The 19,330-nt window shown below is 37.6% G+C and overlaps 1 protein-coding gene across 1 annotated transcript in view; it reads right to left on the minus strand.

Moving 5' to 3' along the window:
• The window catches only part of LOC104325508 (bile acid receptor), a 15,053-nt gene extending 1,352 nt beyond the window's left edge, over nucleotides 1–13,701 (minus strand). The window contains exons 1-10 of the mRNA XM_069771520.1: nucleotides 11,350–13,701; nucleotides 6,653–6,779; nucleotides 5,079–5,444; nucleotides 4,304–4,444; nucleotides 3,539–3,678; nucleotides 3,345–3,449; nucleotides 3,148–3,247; nucleotides 1,321–1,449; nucleotides 662–781; nucleotides 123–236 (exon numbers count right to left, since the gene is read on the minus strand). Coding sequence (XP_069627621.1) covers nucleotides 123–236; nucleotides 662–781; nucleotides 1,321–1,449; nucleotides 3,148–3,247; nucleotides 3,345–3,449; nucleotides 3,539–3,678; nucleotides 4,304–4,444; nucleotides 5,079–5,444; nucleotides 6,653–6,743 — 1,306 coding nt within the window. The 5' untranslated portion in view covers nucleotides 6,744–6,779; nucleotides 11,350–13,701. The remainder of the gene's footprint in view (nucleotides 1–122; nucleotides 237–661; nucleotides 782–1,320; nucleotides 1,450–3,147; nucleotides 3,248–3,344; nucleotides 3,450–3,538; nucleotides 3,679–4,303; nucleotides 4,445–5,078; nucleotides 5,445–6,652; nucleotides 6,780–11,349) is intronic.
• Between the last annotated feature and the right edge of the window lie 5,629 nt (nucleotides 13,702–19,330).

The following is a 19,330-nucleotide window of genomic DNA, read 5'->3' on the forward strand; positions in this document are numbered from 1 at the left end:
GCGGGGCCGGCGGGCGCGGGGCGCTGCCGCACCCGAGGGCTCGACGGGCGGAGGCGGGCAGCGCCCGGGGCAAGTGGAAGGTCGTTGGAACGCGCCTAACAGCTAGTCGCCTCCCACTTTACCTGAAAAAAACACTGTTGTTGCCACAAGCAGGGCATACTCCGTCTCAGTCACTTTCAGTTCCCCCATGCTTCTGTAGAAGTAAAACAGTGCGGTAATGAACTCCTCAGTTATACCTTAAAAATGAAATGAAATAATCAGAATGTTATTTCAATGCAGAAACAAGCACTGCTATTACAAATCATCTTTGTCCAAATCTTAAAAGGCTCCTGGCTGTTCTATTGCGTGAAATAGCAAACATCGTGAAAACAATGTTAATTTCTGAAGTAGCAACAACAGTTGTATTGCAGTTGAACAGTGGAGCTTTTGATATATGTAGCTCAAGGCTTTATCCTAGGATATAAGCAAACATGAACACCACCTCTTCCCTCCATGAGGATGTAATGTTTGTGCACGTAACAAAGCAGGTCCAGGGGGGGCAGAGGAAAAGGAAAAGAGAATGAGCAGCGGCCACACCAACGGTGTTGTGCAGTGTGATTAAGAACAGGGTGCCAGCAAAGCAAAAGACTCCCAAGTATTTTGATTTGGAGACCTCCGTTACCTGTGGTAGTAGTGGAAGTTGGACTCTCTTCATTGTGAGACATTTCCATGGAATAAATGTCATTTTTATCAAGGTTTTGAATGTGACAACATGTCCCACGATCAGAAAGTCTTACATGACCTGGAACAAGACAGATGACAGTTCCCAGCCAAGCTTAATGTGACTTCAAATATTTGTCTGCATCTGCTTTGCAGATATATACCTGAAAATGTGTGAATTTTTCCCAGATCCATGCAGGTAGAAAAAAATTGTTCCTTATGTCATCCAGCACCAAGTTCATTGGTTGCATTATTGTTGGTCAGAGTCTCTTGTGTTAAACTTGACACAATATATAATATGTCATTAATATAGCTAATATTATACATCCACCCCACAATTTGTGAAAACACTCGAAAATATTGCTCTTTGTTTGGAACTAGTGGGAGGAAAACAGAGATCCAATTAATTTCTTTTTCTTTTTTTTCTTTTTTTTTTTTTTTGTATGCTGTTTGAAAAAAAGGCCTATAGAAGGTATGCAGGCATTACCAGTACTGTTCTAAGTACCACTATGCTTGAATAGGAAATTGTTTGAGATTAAGCTAATTAAAACGAATGGAAGTTGTTTCAAAATGGCAGAACCTCCTACTGGTGTTAATATAAAGCTTGTTAGTCAAACTTACTTTCACTTGTTGATGGCTGGCATTCAGTAATCCTTTGGTTATATATTTGGGCTGAACGCAAAAACATTGCCTCAACTGTTGACCCTTTTAGCAGCGCGATCTGATCTTCACTAGCTAAACTTTCAAATCCTGCAGAGAAAGATACATGTTAAGAATCACAGAAGGCTGTGGCTGCCTTTAAGCCCCTAACATGCATTGATAAAATGATTTTTTAAATAAATGCCTTTACTGGAAAGGAGGAACCATAGTTAAAAGATGCATGTACCAAAGACTATTGGGATCTTTCTTGCTAGTTTGCAGTTGAGACAAAAACCAAACAAAGTGCAGTTGTCAGTGTCCAGTGTTAGAATGATTCTGTCATGGTTTAACCCCAGCCAGCAACTAAGTACCACGCAGCCCCTCACTCACTCCCCCCCCATCAAGTGGGATGGGGGAGAAAATCGGGAAAAAAGAAGTAAAACTCCTGGGTTGAGATAAGAACGGTTTAATAAAACAGAAAAGAAGAAACTAATAATGATAATGATAACACTAATAAAATGACAACAGTAGTAATAAAAGGATTGGAATGTACAAATGATGCGCAGGGCAATTGCTCACCACCCGCCAACCAACACCCCGCCAGTCCCCAAGCCGCGATTCCCCGCCCCCACTTCCCAGTTCCTCTATTAGATGGGACGTCACATGGTATGGAATACACTGTTGGCCAGTTTGGGTCAGGTGCCCTGGTTGTGTCCTGTGCCAACTTCTTGTGCCCTGGCTGGGCATGAGAAGCTGAAAAATCCTTGACTATAGTCTAAACACTACTGAGCAACAAAAACTGAAAACATCAGTGTTATCAACATTCTTCGCATACTGAACTCAAAACATAGCACTGTACCAGCTACTAGGAAGACAGTTAACTCTATCCCAGCTGAAACCAGGACAGATTCACAGGAAGATACAAGTAAGAATTTTGGGACTAAGCAAGAGTTTATTGAAAATTTCTTCCTAATATCTGATTTATATCACATGACCTAACACCTTATAAATTAGCTACATTGCTTAGTGACTGTGGATATTCTCCTTATTCACTGATACCTGATCTTTTTTGCAGTTGTGTTCATCTTTTGACAAACTCATCATCTGCACTTATAATTCAAAAGCAAAGGAACTTTCTTATTCTTTTCTGAATTCTGATCAAAGAAGGATATGTAACATTAAGAAAATAAACAGCTTATCCATTCTTTCAGATCTGTTCCACAGTAGTGCTAAATTACATCAAATATCTGCTTTAGACATGTTGATTGACTTTTGTCAATATGTCTTGCAACTTAAAGAATAGTGAAAAAATTATCATCCTTCCTATCAAATGTTACTTTGTCAACTTTACACTGAAATGCAGTGAACTTAATTGCATGTTCCCTTGTTCTTGATTAAAGGAAAATACGAATAGGAGCACCTGGCTAAGTCCCTTCTGTGCTGCCTTTTCATTTGAAGGAACATCTGTTTTTTTCTTTGATGATTATGATAAATTGCAAACAGAACTGGATTTCAGAGAATGTGTTGAAATAGTAATTCACTCTAGATGGTATTTTGAAGTCCATGTACTTTCAGAAAATGTCTCTACTCCATGTCAGAAACGGAAAAGAAACCTAATCATAGCAAGCTTTTGAAGTGAATGCTTCTAACTTGTCCTCATGTTGGAGTTGGAGTTAAAAATAGTCAGCTGAATGAGAGTTTTCTTAAAGCCCGTATTTTTCTCAGATTCATGCCATCAGTATGTTTTCTGCCTCTTAAAAAAAAAAGCATCACACTATTCTGCAATATTTCCCAAAGGAAGAAACTTACCTGGAAGTCTTTTCGTGAAATCCACCAACACTTGTACATGGACAACTGCTGTCTCAGAGAGACGGAGAAAACTTTCCTCAGGACTTGCAGTTTCTTGCAGCTGCATGAAAGAGCATTTAGACATCTGATATAACCAAGATACAATGCTTAGGATAATAATAACTTAGCAATGCAGGCTGATTGTTCTGTATACGTACAAACTTCTTTGCTTCCTCAAGGGGAATTGTGTATTTCTGGTGTGCTGCTACAATGTGGTCAAGAAGCTGATGTTCCCCTGGAGTAAGTTCCATCTTCTCTGGGATCTGTTAAAAAAATAAACCAATAAAGTGACAATGACTTGGGGCAAAAATTAATGACAAAAAGAGATATTTTAAACAGAAAAATATCCCACTTTTCCAGATCTTGTTGTAGATGATACATGCTTACTATTCAGTCCCTCATCTTCCAGTTTTACATTGCAAAGAAAACTGCTCGTCTGTTTGAAATTCTTCCTGAGTCGCTTTGACTTGCACTGTACTTCAGTCAGCAAACCTGCGAGGCATGGAAGCATATATCAATATGTATATTTTCAAATAATTACAATTTAAAATAATCACTTTTATTATTGTTATAGATAACACGAGTCTTGCATCACAGGAGCCATCACCTATAAGAAACTATGCTTCCTAGAGAATATGGCAATGTGTTATTCATTAGGCAAGTTAGTGTTCAGTATTCACCAATGGCCTAAGTGTTTGCAGTCTTTTTATGTTATCTTGCTTGTGGCTCTGTGACATACAAGCATGAGAATTTTTCATGAAAAACTCTTGTGCTTTTTTTTTTTTTTTTTCCCCAAACACAAAAGCACATCTGATATGCTTATTGCTGTCCTGTCAAGGTTCAGGATATTTAGCTGTCTCTCGTTCGTACTTTCTTTTTTTTCCTCATAATGTCTTTGAACAGCAGTCCTCTTAACTTCAGGAGATACTTCCCAAGCATTGGTGGTTTCTGCAGATGAAGATACTAGAGGTGCTACAGACTCCAAAGTTAAATTTTCCTACAGCTAAATGAAGTTTAGATCAATACCATTTAGCTCTAATGAGGAGAAGGGATTGGCTTTGGAAAAGGTTTTATCTGCGTTGATTAGTAAAGTAGCCAGCATGGAAGGAGAACTTACATTCTGCTAGCATTCCCACAGCTTTACACTTCTTCAAGCGACATTCCTGACACTTCCTTCGCATGTACATGTCCATTTCACAATGACCACCATTCTTGCATCGATACACTGCATTTTTGGTTATGCTACGTCGAAAGAAGCCTACAGACAAGGATCAGGTTATGACTGAAGAAATCTAAGGAGCTTTTTCTCATAATGATTTAAAGAATTAAAGTTTCTTTTGGTTTTTTTTTTTTGTTTGTTTGTTTGTTTGTTTTACAGTGGAAACATTACCTTGATTTTAAGTTTGCTTTTTAACAACATAGTTATGTCTTGTTCTTTCTGACTAATATTATTGCTGTTTTCCTTACCTGATCAAGACAGCTCCCATACAGCAAGTTAAAATATAAGTAGCAAGCAATTATTACTTGGTTTTATTTTAATAATAAGTAAAATTAATAACACTGAAGTAAATCTATAATAAATGGTCATGAGACAATCAGCACCTATTTAAACAGACACTATTCTAGTGAATAATCAATGCAATAATGAGAAGCATGAAATGCTTGTATTAAATACACGCTATGAAAGCATTTCTTCAAAATATGTTATAAAAATGTGAATCTGGAACAAGCGTGTTAGATAAAGCATTCCTTGAATAAATCAAAATCCTCTGTAGAAACGTCAACTTAAAAAATAATGAAATCTGTTTGCGTAAATCACAGTTGTGGAGCATTATTTTGAGCACTGTGGGGCCACGGTCCTGGGTAAGACACAGATCAGCCCGTTCTCTCACCTTTACAGCCTTCGCAGGTAAGTGCATTGTAGTGGTAGCCTGAGGCCTTGTCACCGCACACAACACACAGCTCCTCCTGTCCCTTCAGCCTCAAAGAGGAGTGACTTAATCTTGGCCGTTTTAATACTTGGTATCCACCATCATCCATGTGGGGAGCTGTGAAAGGGGGTTTGCTTAATTCACAGCTGCTGATGATACACTGCCCGTCGCTGTACTGAGAGTCCAGGCCATATGTGCTGTACTGGGACTGGGAAGGCTGTGACTGTAATACTGGAGGAGGAATTTGAATGGTTGAGTATTGGCAGTAAGGCGCAGTCTGAAAATCGGTGTCTTGCAGCTGGTAGTTGATGTGCTCCGGTAAAACATCTAGATACAGAAGAAATTGAAAATGAAGTAAAAACCTGAGGAGTATCTCGACATCAGCTACTTGAAAGTTTTAAAATGTTTTATAGATTAAATATTTAATCATAAATATTAGAGGAACACATTTTCAGAAGGGCAGTCTGACACATTCTTTTTAAATGTACTACCTGTCGTGTTCTTAAGTAAAATCTTAGATGTAGTAAAAATGGCGTGGACAGTTTGGGCAATGTCATGTGGGTGCTGCTGGATCCTTATTAGTACGTAATTGAACATCACTTGCCAACTGACGATATAGCTACCCTTAGATTTTACACTTAAAGGTTGTTTTTATTAGTTGTCCACTAATAATACAGAAGAATATTTTCCCATAAGTAAGTGAATTTGTTAATAAGTGAAGTGTTTGTTATTGATACATATTTCAGGCATAATTTTGAAAATGTTGCACAAGAGTCTGACAAAGATGGTCCAGAAATTATAGGGTGGTAAAAATTACTGTGACAGGAGTCTTAAAGTTGAAATTCAGTAGAGTAAAAAGCAGAGGCTTGTTTTATTTAGTATTTTTCCACATATAATCCTTTATAGTTATGAAGTTTTATTTTATCAAAATGTAGGTACAGAATTATGAAGAGACCTTCTTCCTGCCTTCCTGTCTGTAGAATTTTAATTTTATCCAACCCCCCTTAAATGTACACAGCTGTACTGAAGAAAGCTTGTGCAACATCAAAACATGCATCATGTTTCATTCTTCCTTTGGGATTGTTCAAATCTCTGTAAAAACAAATTGGAAAGGGTTTTTTTAAGCAGTTTGGAGGTCTTTTTCTTAATGGGCTTTGGGTCCTGCTTTTACTCATCCAGAATCAAATTAGTTGTTGCAATTATAGTTATATAAGATATAGAATAACAACTTTGTATTTATAATGTATCTGGAATACTGTAATAAAACCTGTATCTTCTTCATGCAAGTCAAAGGGAGACAGCACCAGTAATGTTTATATGAAATGATCGGTGAGCATAATCCCATTGTGTACAAAAATCTGGATGAGAACATGCTAGTATGTTTCAATGCACTTTCAGTATGGGCTTGATATTCAAATGTGTAGCTTCTAAGAGCTTGTAAAGGTAAACTAAAATGAAGAAAATAATGGGAATTCTTACAGATGCTCATTTTACTATGCTGCTTTTTCATAATGTAAAAATTTTGCTTTACTCACCATAATACTGTATGGGCTCAGGAAGACAATACCCATCAGGTACAGTGACAAATGTATTTGCCATATTCTGTTCCCAACTGCACTGTTTCATTCAATTTGCTCTGTGATAGACTGTTAAGAAGGCAACCTAGAGAAGTAGAAAAGTAAGAGAAACATCATGTGAGAAAGAATTGCTGGGTAGGTTTAGCTACAGAGCTAAAACCAGAAAACTCCAGAGCATGGAACAGTTTGCAGATCATAAGAAAATCAGAGGTTTGTGCAAAGTTACATAAGACTTTCAATGAGGTTGCAAAACGTTTGATTGTCCTAATAGTACTGATTCAGGATAGAGTCCATTCCTAAGTGTCCAAGTTATATTTAGAACTGTTTTGCTCCAAATTTTACACAGAACCATGTGGGGAAATCAGACTAATCATTGGTAAATTGTCTAGTTAAGGAAGAGATTAAAAGCTTCACTGGATAGAAAAAAACTCCTTTCAGAAAGAGGGCATTTGCACTAATGTGGATGTGGTGGGTGTTATGTTTCAGCACAAAGATGGGCTTCATGAATTTGCTTCCTTCCATTTTTATGCAGATTTCAAGCAAGTAAATACAGGAAAATAGCCAGGAAAGGCCAGCATAGAATATCTCTTCTTCCCCATGTAAATACTCTTTTATGCAATAAAGTCAGCTTTGCCTCACTTAAGCGCTGCCTAACTTACATTAGGTTCCAGATTTAAGACCCTGTATTCCTTTAAGAGTACAAAGCATCCTGTGAAGACCAAAAAAATCAGTATCTCATATACGATGTATTGCCCTCTAGATGTATTGCCCTCTATTTTCCCTGTCCCTTGATTACTGAAGGAGCCTGGGCTCCTGGTTGGATGCTTTGATATTCACCATAACAAAGTGTACTGAGAGCTCACAGTGACACAGTTGGTGCAGAATAGCTATTGTGCTTTAAGTTCAAAACTTACCTTATTTTTCAGTAATTTGACTTTACAGAGAGGTTGTGAAAAAGTGTGTTCTAAAAATACTTGCAAGAGTTTTAGGGAACAAAAGAATGTCTATATGGACACTAGCATGAGCTGGGTTTGAGTTTATGTGTGTGTATAGACAATCTCTGGTATTGCTTAGCAATCGTGTGGTAATGGAGTAGTTGTTAGAGAAATTAGTAGGAAATCTTTTCCTTGCCCCATTGTCCCTCTGCATGTGTGGAATGTATGAGAGCGTCACTGGTTAAAAGTATGTTGTATCTGATGCCCATTGAGTAAGGACTTTACAAGACAGTTTGCCAGCGAACTATTCATAGGCTTTCCCTGAGCAGACGGGAAGGACAGAAAAGATGAAAAAGGCAAGTATTTGGAAAGTATAGCAAATCAAACTCCTACGTGTGCAGTGGGATTCTCTGTATATGCCTCTTGCAGAATTTACAGCAAATTGGATTTAAAGATCTTCCTTAAAGACTCACACATTGGGTTTTGTGCAATACCTATACCTAGCTACAGCTGAGAAAATGGATCTATCATTTCAGGGAACCTGAACTGAAGTCATGTTGTGAAAGACACACGTCCCTTCCCCCCAAACTGGACATATCTTTGGAACTGAACACTTTCTCTTCATGTTGTCAGCAGAAGGTGAAAAGATGCAGTGAGGCTGGAATGCTGATTTTTTTTTTGTTATCTCTGCTAGTAAATATTTGTTTGAGAGCGAAATGACTCACTGAATCATGAGGTCTTTATCAGTTAGATCAATTTGGCCTGGGCAAAGTCCACATTTTTCCCCCAAAAATGTGTATTTGCTGAAGAAATGTGTTTCTGGATTCCAATAGTTTCTTCAAAGAAAAATAATAGAAGAATAGAAGCTAAAATAAAATTACACTGACCCAGTCTGATAAAAATACTATATTGGGAGTATGAAGTACATATTACCAAATGCAAGGTCGTCAGTTGATTAAACATTCTAAATCTTGGAAGCAGACTTTCATTAGGCAAAGTTTCCTCAACTTAGGTATTGTATGAGAATGGATTTGAGGATTTAGCCCTTCTTACTGATTTTTATGGCTAATAAAACTTACCAGTTGCAACCACAGAATTCCCAGCCTAGAATGAGACTTTGTAAATTGAAACTCTTAAATTAAGAGAATGTTATAACAGTATTAATAGTAAATCCTGTCGTTATTTGAGGAATGCTATACTGTCTTGAAATGAGACTTAATGGTCATGCCTGTGCATGAATGTTAACTGTTTCATTTTCTGATACTCGAGAATTTAGCATTAACAAGCTTGTTCTTCTGACATAAAATAGCATTGGGCTTTTTGAAACAAATAATGTAAAGAACAGAATAAGAAATGTAAGGAAGGAACTTAATTTTCTAGGGCAGGAAAGTTTTGATTATTTATAAGATTGACTGTCGTAGTCATGTGTAACAACCTTTGTCTCACCCTATATATATGAGTCAGTCAGCAGTAGGGAAGCCTCTTCCAAACTTCTGGAGATGCTGAAAGTTTGTGATGCATTATATACTGGTCTCTCAAAAGTTCAGTAGCCCAAACTCATCTCCCACACCTCATGGGAGTGAACCATGACCTAAAGGACACTTCTTCAGCCCACACATACATTCATTAACCCTTTACTTTGCAGGCAAGTCAATTCTGCACACACATAAAGCTTAGCTACACACTGTGAAGCTGTGGAATTCTTGATGGAATGTAGCATACATGCCCATTTGTAGTTTTCAAAACATAACTTGGACAAAGTTTAAATAAGATTGGAGTAAGAGCTTTGGGTGTTTGGGGCACTTATAGTCATGCCATTCCCAAACCAAAATATTTTGTGCCCATTTTTCTCTTTTCTGTGTACTCAAAATATAGCCATATGTTTTATGTATGTGTGCTTTAAAAAGGAAGCAAAAAAAAAACACCTATATTCCCAGAGATGATGCATAAAGGTCTTTAGCCTAAAAAGTGGAAATAACTGAAAACAAAAGAAGGTGAATTTTTTAATAACTTGTTTCATAGAATCACAAGGAGTAACACAATTAGGATGAAAGTCTTCAGTCCTTAGTCAGGCATACTGACCTGAAAGAAAATGTCATCTGCATAAAGGCACATGCTGTTCCCTGCTTTTCCTTCTTCTCAGTTACTTCTGAGGTGCTATTTCTGCTGGGTATTTTCATGTGTGAAATCCTCATCATTGGGGGTGGTGGTGTTTGTTTGGTTTTAATTTTAAAAGCCTCTACAAGCAGGAGATTTTAATAATTTTTTTTTCCCCCCAGAAGATGATGTGACCTAGACTCTAGGTTGCTTAAGCACGCTTGAAAATTTTGCGCTTTTACAGGCTTGGTTTTGACAGTAATCGGTCTTCTGAACTAATAATGTTAATAGAAACCGGAATGTATGTTGATTCAAGGGCTTGGTTATCCATCTAATAAAGAAATTCAGCAACATTCAGTTTTTAGTCCTAACTGAAAGACTTCAGTTTATCAAAGATGGAAGCCATTAAAGAAAAAAAGAAGCCATTGAGAAAAGTAAAGTAGAATCACAAACCAGTCGCTTAATAGAATGTACACATTCAGACTAGAATACATACTGTACATCTATTTATTGTTATTTATGGTAAAATATGTTGGTTTTATCATTTCTATTGCTATAAAATACCATATCATAAAGTAACATATCCTCAACTTATATTATCAATTTTATTAAGATGCAAAACATACTTCTTGTAGAAGAGGCTCCAGGGAACTCTTTAGGAGGTATGTATTGGCAGTACTTTAACTGCTATCATAAATATTTTGACGGTTGAGTCATAGGGAAATTTCTTGTTTATGGGGAATTTTAGGAACTCAAGGTGAAGGTCTTTAGCATTTATTTAACACACCTTGTGGCATGTTAATGATCATGTAGTGGAACTAGATACCACATTTCAATCTCAGTGTTAATTGCTGTACTGTTTTTGCTTCTGGAAAGCATAGCTTAATTTTTTAATTTGTGAAATTTAAACCAAAAACCAAAAAAAATTTAACTGAGCACAATCAGTGGCAACTGTGTGTGATGGCAGGTGATATAGTCAGTTTCACTCATGCAATTCTGGAATGATTTTGCAGGGGAAGTTGTAGGATCACTTGATTAATCCTGTATGCAGCTTATATGCATTATTAAGGTTTTCTCTGTTTCTCCCAGTTTTAATGTGCCAGGAAGCTCCCCAAAGCTGCTGTTCAAAGAAACCCCACTTCTCATTAAATGTGTGCCTTCCTTTTCATATAATAACCATAACAGGAATTGGCTTATTTCACTAATGGACTGTGTTGCAATTATCTTGAAATCTTCTTTTGGAATTGTTACCCCAGGAATAATTACTTCAAAGGTATAATTTTTATACATTGTAAAATGAGAGGTTAGAGGTGGTTTGAAACTTACAGTTTTACAGGTACTTTGGGGAAGGGAGGGAAATAATTGAATTTAAAAGTCATTTTACTTCACTCTGTATATCAAATGAAGTACTGTTGGAACAAATTCCTGGCAGTAGGATACCAAATTTAAGTAAAAGTGCATGTTTTCTATTTTCATTTAGTCAGCCATTTAAAAAGAAAGAAAAAAAAAAGCGGGGAAGAAAAAAGCCCAATGCCTGAAATATTTTCATATGGCAAATTGATTTATGGCTAGAGCAACAATTTATAATCCCAGAGCATTCAGAGAAGTAAATGAAATACTTACAGTAGTTCCAGAGAGTTTCTTGCTTCCAGAGTTGAGTCCGCTGGGCTGTAGCGCTGATCCTAGCTCTGAGTCCAGCTGGAGCAAACTGGGCCTTTTCCCTATTTATCAGTTTCTGTGCATACACTAGGCTCCAGACACTCTGCAGAGCAATGCTACGGCTCTGAGACACAAACTTCCCACACAGCCTTTTCTGGGGTCGAAGCAAGGGCAGCTGCAAGTCCACATAAATCAAATAATAACTGGGTCATCAGGGACAGAGGCCATGGGGACCCTCACGTCACTGTTTCCCAGAGTTCTCCCTGTCTGATTACTGAATATTCTGCTTTCTTGGTAGAATTTAAAATTCTCACATTTTCATTGCTTAACATTGATGTGTCTGAGTGTTAATGGATAATGTTCATTTCCTGGGCAGAGAAAATGCTGCAATAGTATTATTTGGAGATACCTACACGACATAATAATTGAATTTGGAAACACCTGATTAGGCCAGTATCTCCAAACACAAAACACTTTTACCTTGTTCTTCCTATTCTAATTCTGACATACCTATGTTGATGCAGCACACACAGGGCTCATGCATGCCCCCATAACAGCCACTAATTTTGCAAAATTTCATTCTTAAAAAAACCAAGTTACTTCCATTATTAATAATTTCTAATACATTAATCATTACAATTGGAGGTTTTCATCATTTCCTAGATACAAGATGTGATCTTTTGGATAGGGCATTTTGGTAGGTATCTTGTCATTACAGTTGCTCCCTAACATGATGCACAGCAGGTTGCAAACATACTAACTCCAGGAGGAGGTCACTTTTCTTCTGCGTAAGAGAAATTCTCAGTTTACTTCAGGAGAAACTGGTTCTGTTGTATATGTCATGGAATTAGATGGCAAAGGGAAAAACTCATTTCCTGTTGGTTATCTTACTGCAAAGTCACTTAAAATAGTCTTAGGGACAATAGGTTTTCATGGATCTGTGGCACAATACACAGCAAACAGACATTACCCTGCAAAGGAGAGTTATATTTGTATTTCATAGGCTCCAGAGAAGAGCATGCTACTTACTTCCAGGTAGCCTGGCACCGTTTAGGAATGTGTTAAGTCTTTGGAGGTGGAATGGTTGAGTCTGGCTTTGAAGAACAAAAAAGATTGACTCACAGATGTTATCTGAGCATCTTAGGGGTTTTTTTTGAGCTTTCAAATGCTCTGCATTGATAGTGTGTGGTGACAGAGGGCTGGAATGCATAGATGATGCAGTAGAGACAAAGATAATGATCTTGCAAGTTTACTAAGTTGTCAAAACTTCAGTGATAAAAATGAAGAATTTACAGTTGTTAGAACTAAGATTTTTTTCATAGCAGTATCTCTTCCACATATACCATTGGCTTTTTCATCCAGCTGTTCAGCCTTTCTCATGAAAGCTGGAAAAACAAGCAGAGGTTTGTGAAATACTGCCTTTAGCTTTTAAATACTACTGACTTTTTTTAGTACTTTTTCTGATAGAAGAGACCTTACTTGTAAGCTGTTCAAATGTACCTATGGGACATGAGTATTTAAAGCCTATTGACTTCAGGAAACTTAAGTCTGAAGCCCAGGTTTTTAGAAGGTATCTAATACTCATTCTGTTCAGTGTAAACCTAGTGGATTCAGAGTAAATTCAATTTCTAAAATAAGTATGTAAGAACCTAAAACTTAGTCATAGTAGAAATTAATTGCAGTGCCACATTAAGTATTAGCCCATGGTCATTTACTCCAATCCACATGCTATCTTCATAGCTGTGGTAATAAAAGTCTTTTGCATAGTCATGCAATGATTCAGACCAGGTGACTGGTCCATGTTAGATACATATATTTACTTTCTTTTAACAGATCACTTCTATTCAAAGCTTAGGGTGACAGTAAAAATCAGAGACCTGAGAGTCCACTTGAGTCACATAAAGAACTGCTGCAAAGAAGAGGAAAATAAATTGTTTTCCATGCTTGTAAAGAATCAAGAAATAAGCTTATTTAGGAGTAACGAAGATTTAAATTAGATACTAGTGAAAGCAATTACAGTGGTAAAAATGGCACTGGAATAAGTTGCCTGTACAATCTTCATCACTGGATGTTTTGAAGATCAGTTTGGGCAACCAGATATTTATTGTTCTGAGTTATTTTGATCTGTAAAGGAGAAGAAAGGACTCTTGAGATCTCTTCCAACTCTATTTTCTGTTTTTCCTTACATATGTCAGTTTTGTAGAACACTGATAGACTCTGATCAGTAACATGCCTAGTGCCATTTTCATGTGCAAAGGACTGTTTTAATGGGCAGAGGAAATAACTTCAAGCATGCTTTACTAGAGGTGGTTAAACAAAATGTTACTCATAGATACTGCCTGAAAATACTAGCTGAACAAGTTCACGTCACGAGCCAAAATCTAGCAGTGCCACTGAAGTGGAGAATAAGAGACACACATGTTTTCCATAGAAAATAATTAGATCTGATGGCATCAGTCTGACCTGAACACCTTGCATTGCACAGCTTTTGCAGCCTCATTTCCATCATTAGTGTAAACTGTGAGCTTCTGTGCAATCTTATCTACATAGAATGTCTGCCTTTATGCAGTTAGGTCTAAGAATTTGATGAGTGCTGAAACTGCAGATCAAGAAAGAGCTTCCCTAGATCGCTATCTGTTGAGAGGATTAATTTTCAAGCTACGCAGAATCCTTTGTTCATCTGAACTAGAGATTGTAGATCTCTGTAATTTGTTTGGTATCCGAATAGTTAAAGGAAATCATATCTACTCCAGCTGGATCTTCTCTACATAACTGACCCATTTGGCTTGATCTGGTATTGGATTGTTTACGTAACTTCAGTAATTAACCACTATCAGCCTCATTAATGAAACATAAACCACCTCTTCTGCTCATTTATAAAGCATTTGTCAAACAAAACTTAAAGGGCAGAATCTCAGCAAAGTAACAGTCCTTCAAAAGCTACTGAGACTCTGACTACAAGTTATTACGGTCACTTTGTTGTTTTTCAGTAAAAATGAAACAGAAGTGATGGCATGGTCTATTGCTTTTGGCTAACTTTTCACAAAAACATCTGAGATCTGTCACATGAGGGCAATGATGCCTGGCCAGCTATTTTGGCCATTTCAGTACAAAATACTGATGTTCCAGCTCATTACTGTAAATCATTAAATGATGAAAGCAAGAGTCAAATACTAAACAACTGGGAGCCTTTGGAAAACTAATTGCTAATTACAGTAATTGTTGTTATATGTGAGTTAAAGGTTATATTGAAATACAGATTATTTCATTATAGAATTAAGTCTCTCCTGTTAGTAAACTGTTCTGAAGAATATTAAAGAAAGTCGAGTATTAACAATACAGCTTATGTATTAAAATGATGTAACTTAATCTTCACCTATTTTTGTTTTAGAGAAATAAAATGTTTTAGAGGCATAAAATACACTGGCAGACAAATACATGCCGAAAAATTTGTGTTCTGAGAGCTACTTGCATTTACAGTTTGTTAAGGAACTCACGAAAAAACTGCAAGCTTTCTGTTCACCCTCTCTTCTGGATTATTTCTTAATCTTCTGGCACTGTTAGGATTTTCTGCATGGCATGGATGAACCTAAGCCCTGGGTGAGAAACAGCGCAAAGCCTTGTGACTAGCACTGTTGCATGTTGGCCTATCTTGCACTCCTGACTCTCAACAGAGAGAAAGATTTAATTTGAATAGGATGCGTATCTGTTGTATGTGGTGGTTTTGATTGTTGGATCACATGTTCCAAGATAGTATCAGGTCCAGAAGCTACAGTAGTAGGAAATTGTCCCTTGTTGTATTCAGCACATTCACCAACAATTTGGATGCAAAACTTGAGGACAGGCAAATGAAGCTTGTGTGGGAATGGTACTAAACTGTATATAGGCATCAGTGACGAGGAGGGTTGCAAAGAACAGAAGAGGCATGGGATTGTCTGTCAGAGATGACTTTGTTTGGTTTATGTTGTTATTTGCCTAAAATGTAATTAACCTAGAATCTTGAGAAACGTGCTTGTTTTGTTGTCATTATTTGCCTATTTTGCCTGCAGCAGAGAGAGAACCGTGGTTGGTTCACTTGAAACGTTAAGAATGTGAGTGTAGTAGGTCAGGGACTATCTTTTTCTGCATACATGCATGGCTTCTGTTGCATGGGGCCCCAGCCAGCCTGAAGTGCTTAAGATCCAATGTAATACTTCTACTGATGAAACAAAACATTAAAAAAAGATGCTGTTTGTACTACAAGTTCACCCAGTACTTCCCCCCTTCTGTAGGTTTTAAACATGTACTCATTTTTGTAGCTTCAAGCAACAAGGTTTGTGTGTCGTTTCCTTTGAGCACTGGTTTGCAAAACTTTTATCTTCCCTACATGTAGCTTTTTAAAGCAGTACAGTTATTTGCAAAAAACAGAGAAATAATCTTTACAGAGAAAAACTGTATGTTTCAGCAGAGGAATGAGAGTGAGACTAGCCAGGGAAATTTCATCAGGCAGCACCTTTCAACCTGAATTTATATAGTGTTCAAATAGGAAATTATTCAACTATTCCCCCCAAAGGGGTGACAGGGGGATCTATACAGTGAACAGCTCCCATTTAGCATTGTAGAGCATGAGTTCATTCAGGTGGTTTAGTGTTAGGTAATATAAATACTCTTCTGTTTTGCATCAAATATATCAGACAAATCATCATAGTCAAATTAGAAGAGAAATAATTCAGGAGAAGATGAAAGTTCTCATTAAGTTCTTAAATGTTTTCATGGGATGAAATAATGGGAGACCATATCAGATCAGAGAGGAAAACCAATTTTGATCTTTTTAAGACTGATTTTTTTTCTTAATCATGAAGTTGTTAGGGTCACTATGCATTTGCTTACAGGCTTTTCACAAATCTTGAAGAGCTAAACACTTGACTTATGTTAAATTTTAATGCAAGAGCCAAACTGCTTTAAACTTACTTGAAAATCTCAAAACATCCTACAAAATGTTCTTGTTTCTTCTGTGCATTCTCTTAAGCTTGGTATGCAGGGCAGTCCCACTACCTTAAGGCAGAACAGTACTAATAAGCCCATCCATTCAACACCAACAAAATGTATGGGTGTCCTTACATCTCCACAGGCTCAATACCCTGTGCCAGATCTATGTGTTTCCCCTTGGCGGGAAGACCAGGACTTGTCAATAAAATGCTCCAGTGCATCAGTATTCAGCAAGGCACAATGTGGAAGAAAGTAAAGATACCAACTAAAGCTTGATTACAATCTCCTGCAATGATCTCAGAATTGATAGTTCATAGAGAATACTGGTAAATGTAACCTTAAGCATTGAGATTCTTAAATGACTGTACTTCTTTGTAGGTACAGCAAAGAGAAGCCAAGTCCTGGACCTGATTTCCATAAAGCAGAATATCTTGACACTCTGTATTAAGCATTACAAAATAATTGTTGTGGAATCCCTTGGTCAGCATTTTATCAGCGGTGGAGTCTTGCTGGTGAGAGACTGAAATAGCTCGTTATATCCATTTATCAATGATAATGTTTTCTCTTTTTTCCAGCCTGGATTCCATCTTAAGGACATTTGTTTTAATAGTAAAAAGAGTATTAGACTCATAAATGTGAGTGCTGTGGTGCAATGGGTGACTCTCCAAGATTTATCAAAGCAGGATAATTAAGATGAACAATACGACTGCGTTTCTCGCTGATAACTTTTGTCACAGAATGACTCTGTTTCATGCAACAGTAATCCACCTTGAAGTAATAGGCTACAAAGTGCAAGAAGAGGATTCACTTGGCCTCCTGGTTTGCGAGTATCTGCGCTACAGATTTTGTTGAGGGCAATACCAGTGAAACTGTGACAGTAGCTGATGATTGTGTTAATACCAAAACTTAATTTTAAAAGTGAGCAGTCAAAAAGCGTTGGGGTGTGTGGTGTGATAGAGGTCTGTTTTGCTTTTTAAACAAGCTGTAGCTGCTGAAGTATGTGGCTGTTAGACACCAAGTTTTTCCAGGAAGGACTCATAGTGGAAATAAGAAATGTCACATTTAACTTTTGAAAAGCTAGTGTCTGCTGCATTACTATGTGAGGCTTGTGCTTTGAGAGACTTAGCCAAAATTTTTCAGGCTGTGCTGACCACGCTTACAATTAACATGATTTTGCCCAAAACCCAAGAATTATTCTAGAAATTTGTCCTTTATTCTTTTATCCACTTCCAGCATTTAGATGCCACTCGATCTGTCACAGATGTTACCATTTTCTACCGGTCAATTCCTCTGTGCATTATTATCCATCATTTACTCCACTGCTAGTTTCTGGCTGAGTTACAGGCATTACCTGGTGCACATTGTTTTAACATCCTTAGTACTGATGCCTGAAACAGATACTATGTTGTGCTCAGGATTCTGTGCTGTATCTGTTACCAATCTCTTCAACTTTTTCTGTGCTTTTGGTCTGTCTAGATTTCTTTTCTTTTTTATTTTCCCACTATGAGCAAGAACCTCCTCAGCTATATTCTGAGATGCTATGTATTTATTCCATCACAGAAATACTATTTATGATTTTTCAAAGATGGCCTAGAAATGGTTTTGGTTCTGTAGCAGCTTTGCTGTTTTGGAAAGCCTCAATATGCTTCTATCTAGCGTATACTTTTCCTGCTAGAACAAATCCATGTTCTGTTTGACAAAACACAGCCATGTGGTTAAGAGTTATTAAAAGCATTAAAGCATTAACCTCTTGTAACCTCATTTTTCACTTTGTACACATACATAAGTGTTTAATCGAATTGAAGTTAAACACTAAAAAGTTTGAGAGGCCAAATTTATACATTCTCTTTAGTTTATGCAGAATTGATGTGATAAGCCAAAGGAATTACAAGACACCACTACTCAGAAAATGCTCATCCGCTGATTTGTTTAAGCTCTCTTGCTACATACTAGAAGTTTTGGTGACAAGCATTCCCAGCATTTAAATCAAGGAGCTTTGTCCTACTGGGATCCGATCTGCGTCCTGGCGCCACACTAGCTTATTCTACTGTCCTTTGGAAGTTGAACAAATGATTCTGTGTCAAAAGATCTGCTGGAGAGGGGGTGAGCCACATCCTTGAGTGAGAACACAAGACTAAGCGCTGTGTGCCAGTAGTATCATAGACTCCTATCTTCTTCTCATTCTGCAATTTTATTTCAAGCAGCCAGAATCCCACAGAGGGACTGCGCTGATCCTGAAATGAAATTCTGATACAGCACTGCTGGCCCTCATCTCCCTTGCTTGTCTCTACTTGGCATGAAAAGGCCAGGATGTCATCTCTGAAGCCAGAGAAAAGTGAGTATTAAATCATAAGTATAAACGCAAGGAACAGAACAGGCCAGAGATTCAGACGTACCAGTGCAGCTTCTGCTGAGGTGTAATGATCCTTCACACTGCACAAACAGGTAGTTCCTTTAGCTGACTTCCTAGTAGATCTGAATTGCAATTTCCAGTGCTGCATTTCTAAATGACTCATTGAGTGCCTCTGTGCTGTAAAGCTGAATTAAGTGGAACCTCAGAGATTGCATGTTTGATTTCGCAGAACTTCCTTAGGTTGAATAAGGTGAAAAACAGGAAGATACTGAACTGGTACACATATACCATTCCATGTAGCTGTATCAGGCCTACTCCTGTGTGGCTGCTCAAAGGCTCTGCAAAAATTGATGTACTGGCAGAGGCTTTAAAGGCAGCCACACAGTCTGGAGTATGAGCAGAGAGAAGCAACAGTAGGTGCTGAACCGCACAGGTAGGGTCATTTGAGGATATAATAGTGGGGACAGACAGCAGAACAGGGGGAAAAGGCATTGGCTACAACTTAGGGATGTCATGTCTGTCTTAGGACAGGGCAATCTTTTGCCAACTTGTTCCATAACCAGGATGGTAAAGACAGTAATATTTGTCAGTTTTCCAAATGTTCATGAATCACCCATTATGAAA

Source organism: Haliaeetus albicilla, chromosome 26 (assembly GCF_947461875.1).
Source record: "Haliaeetus albicilla chromosome 26, bHalAlb1.1, whole genome shotgun sequence".
Taxonomy (NCBI): domain Eukaryota; kingdom Metazoa; phylum Chordata; class Aves; order Accipitriformes; family Accipitridae; genus Haliaeetus; species Haliaeetus albicilla.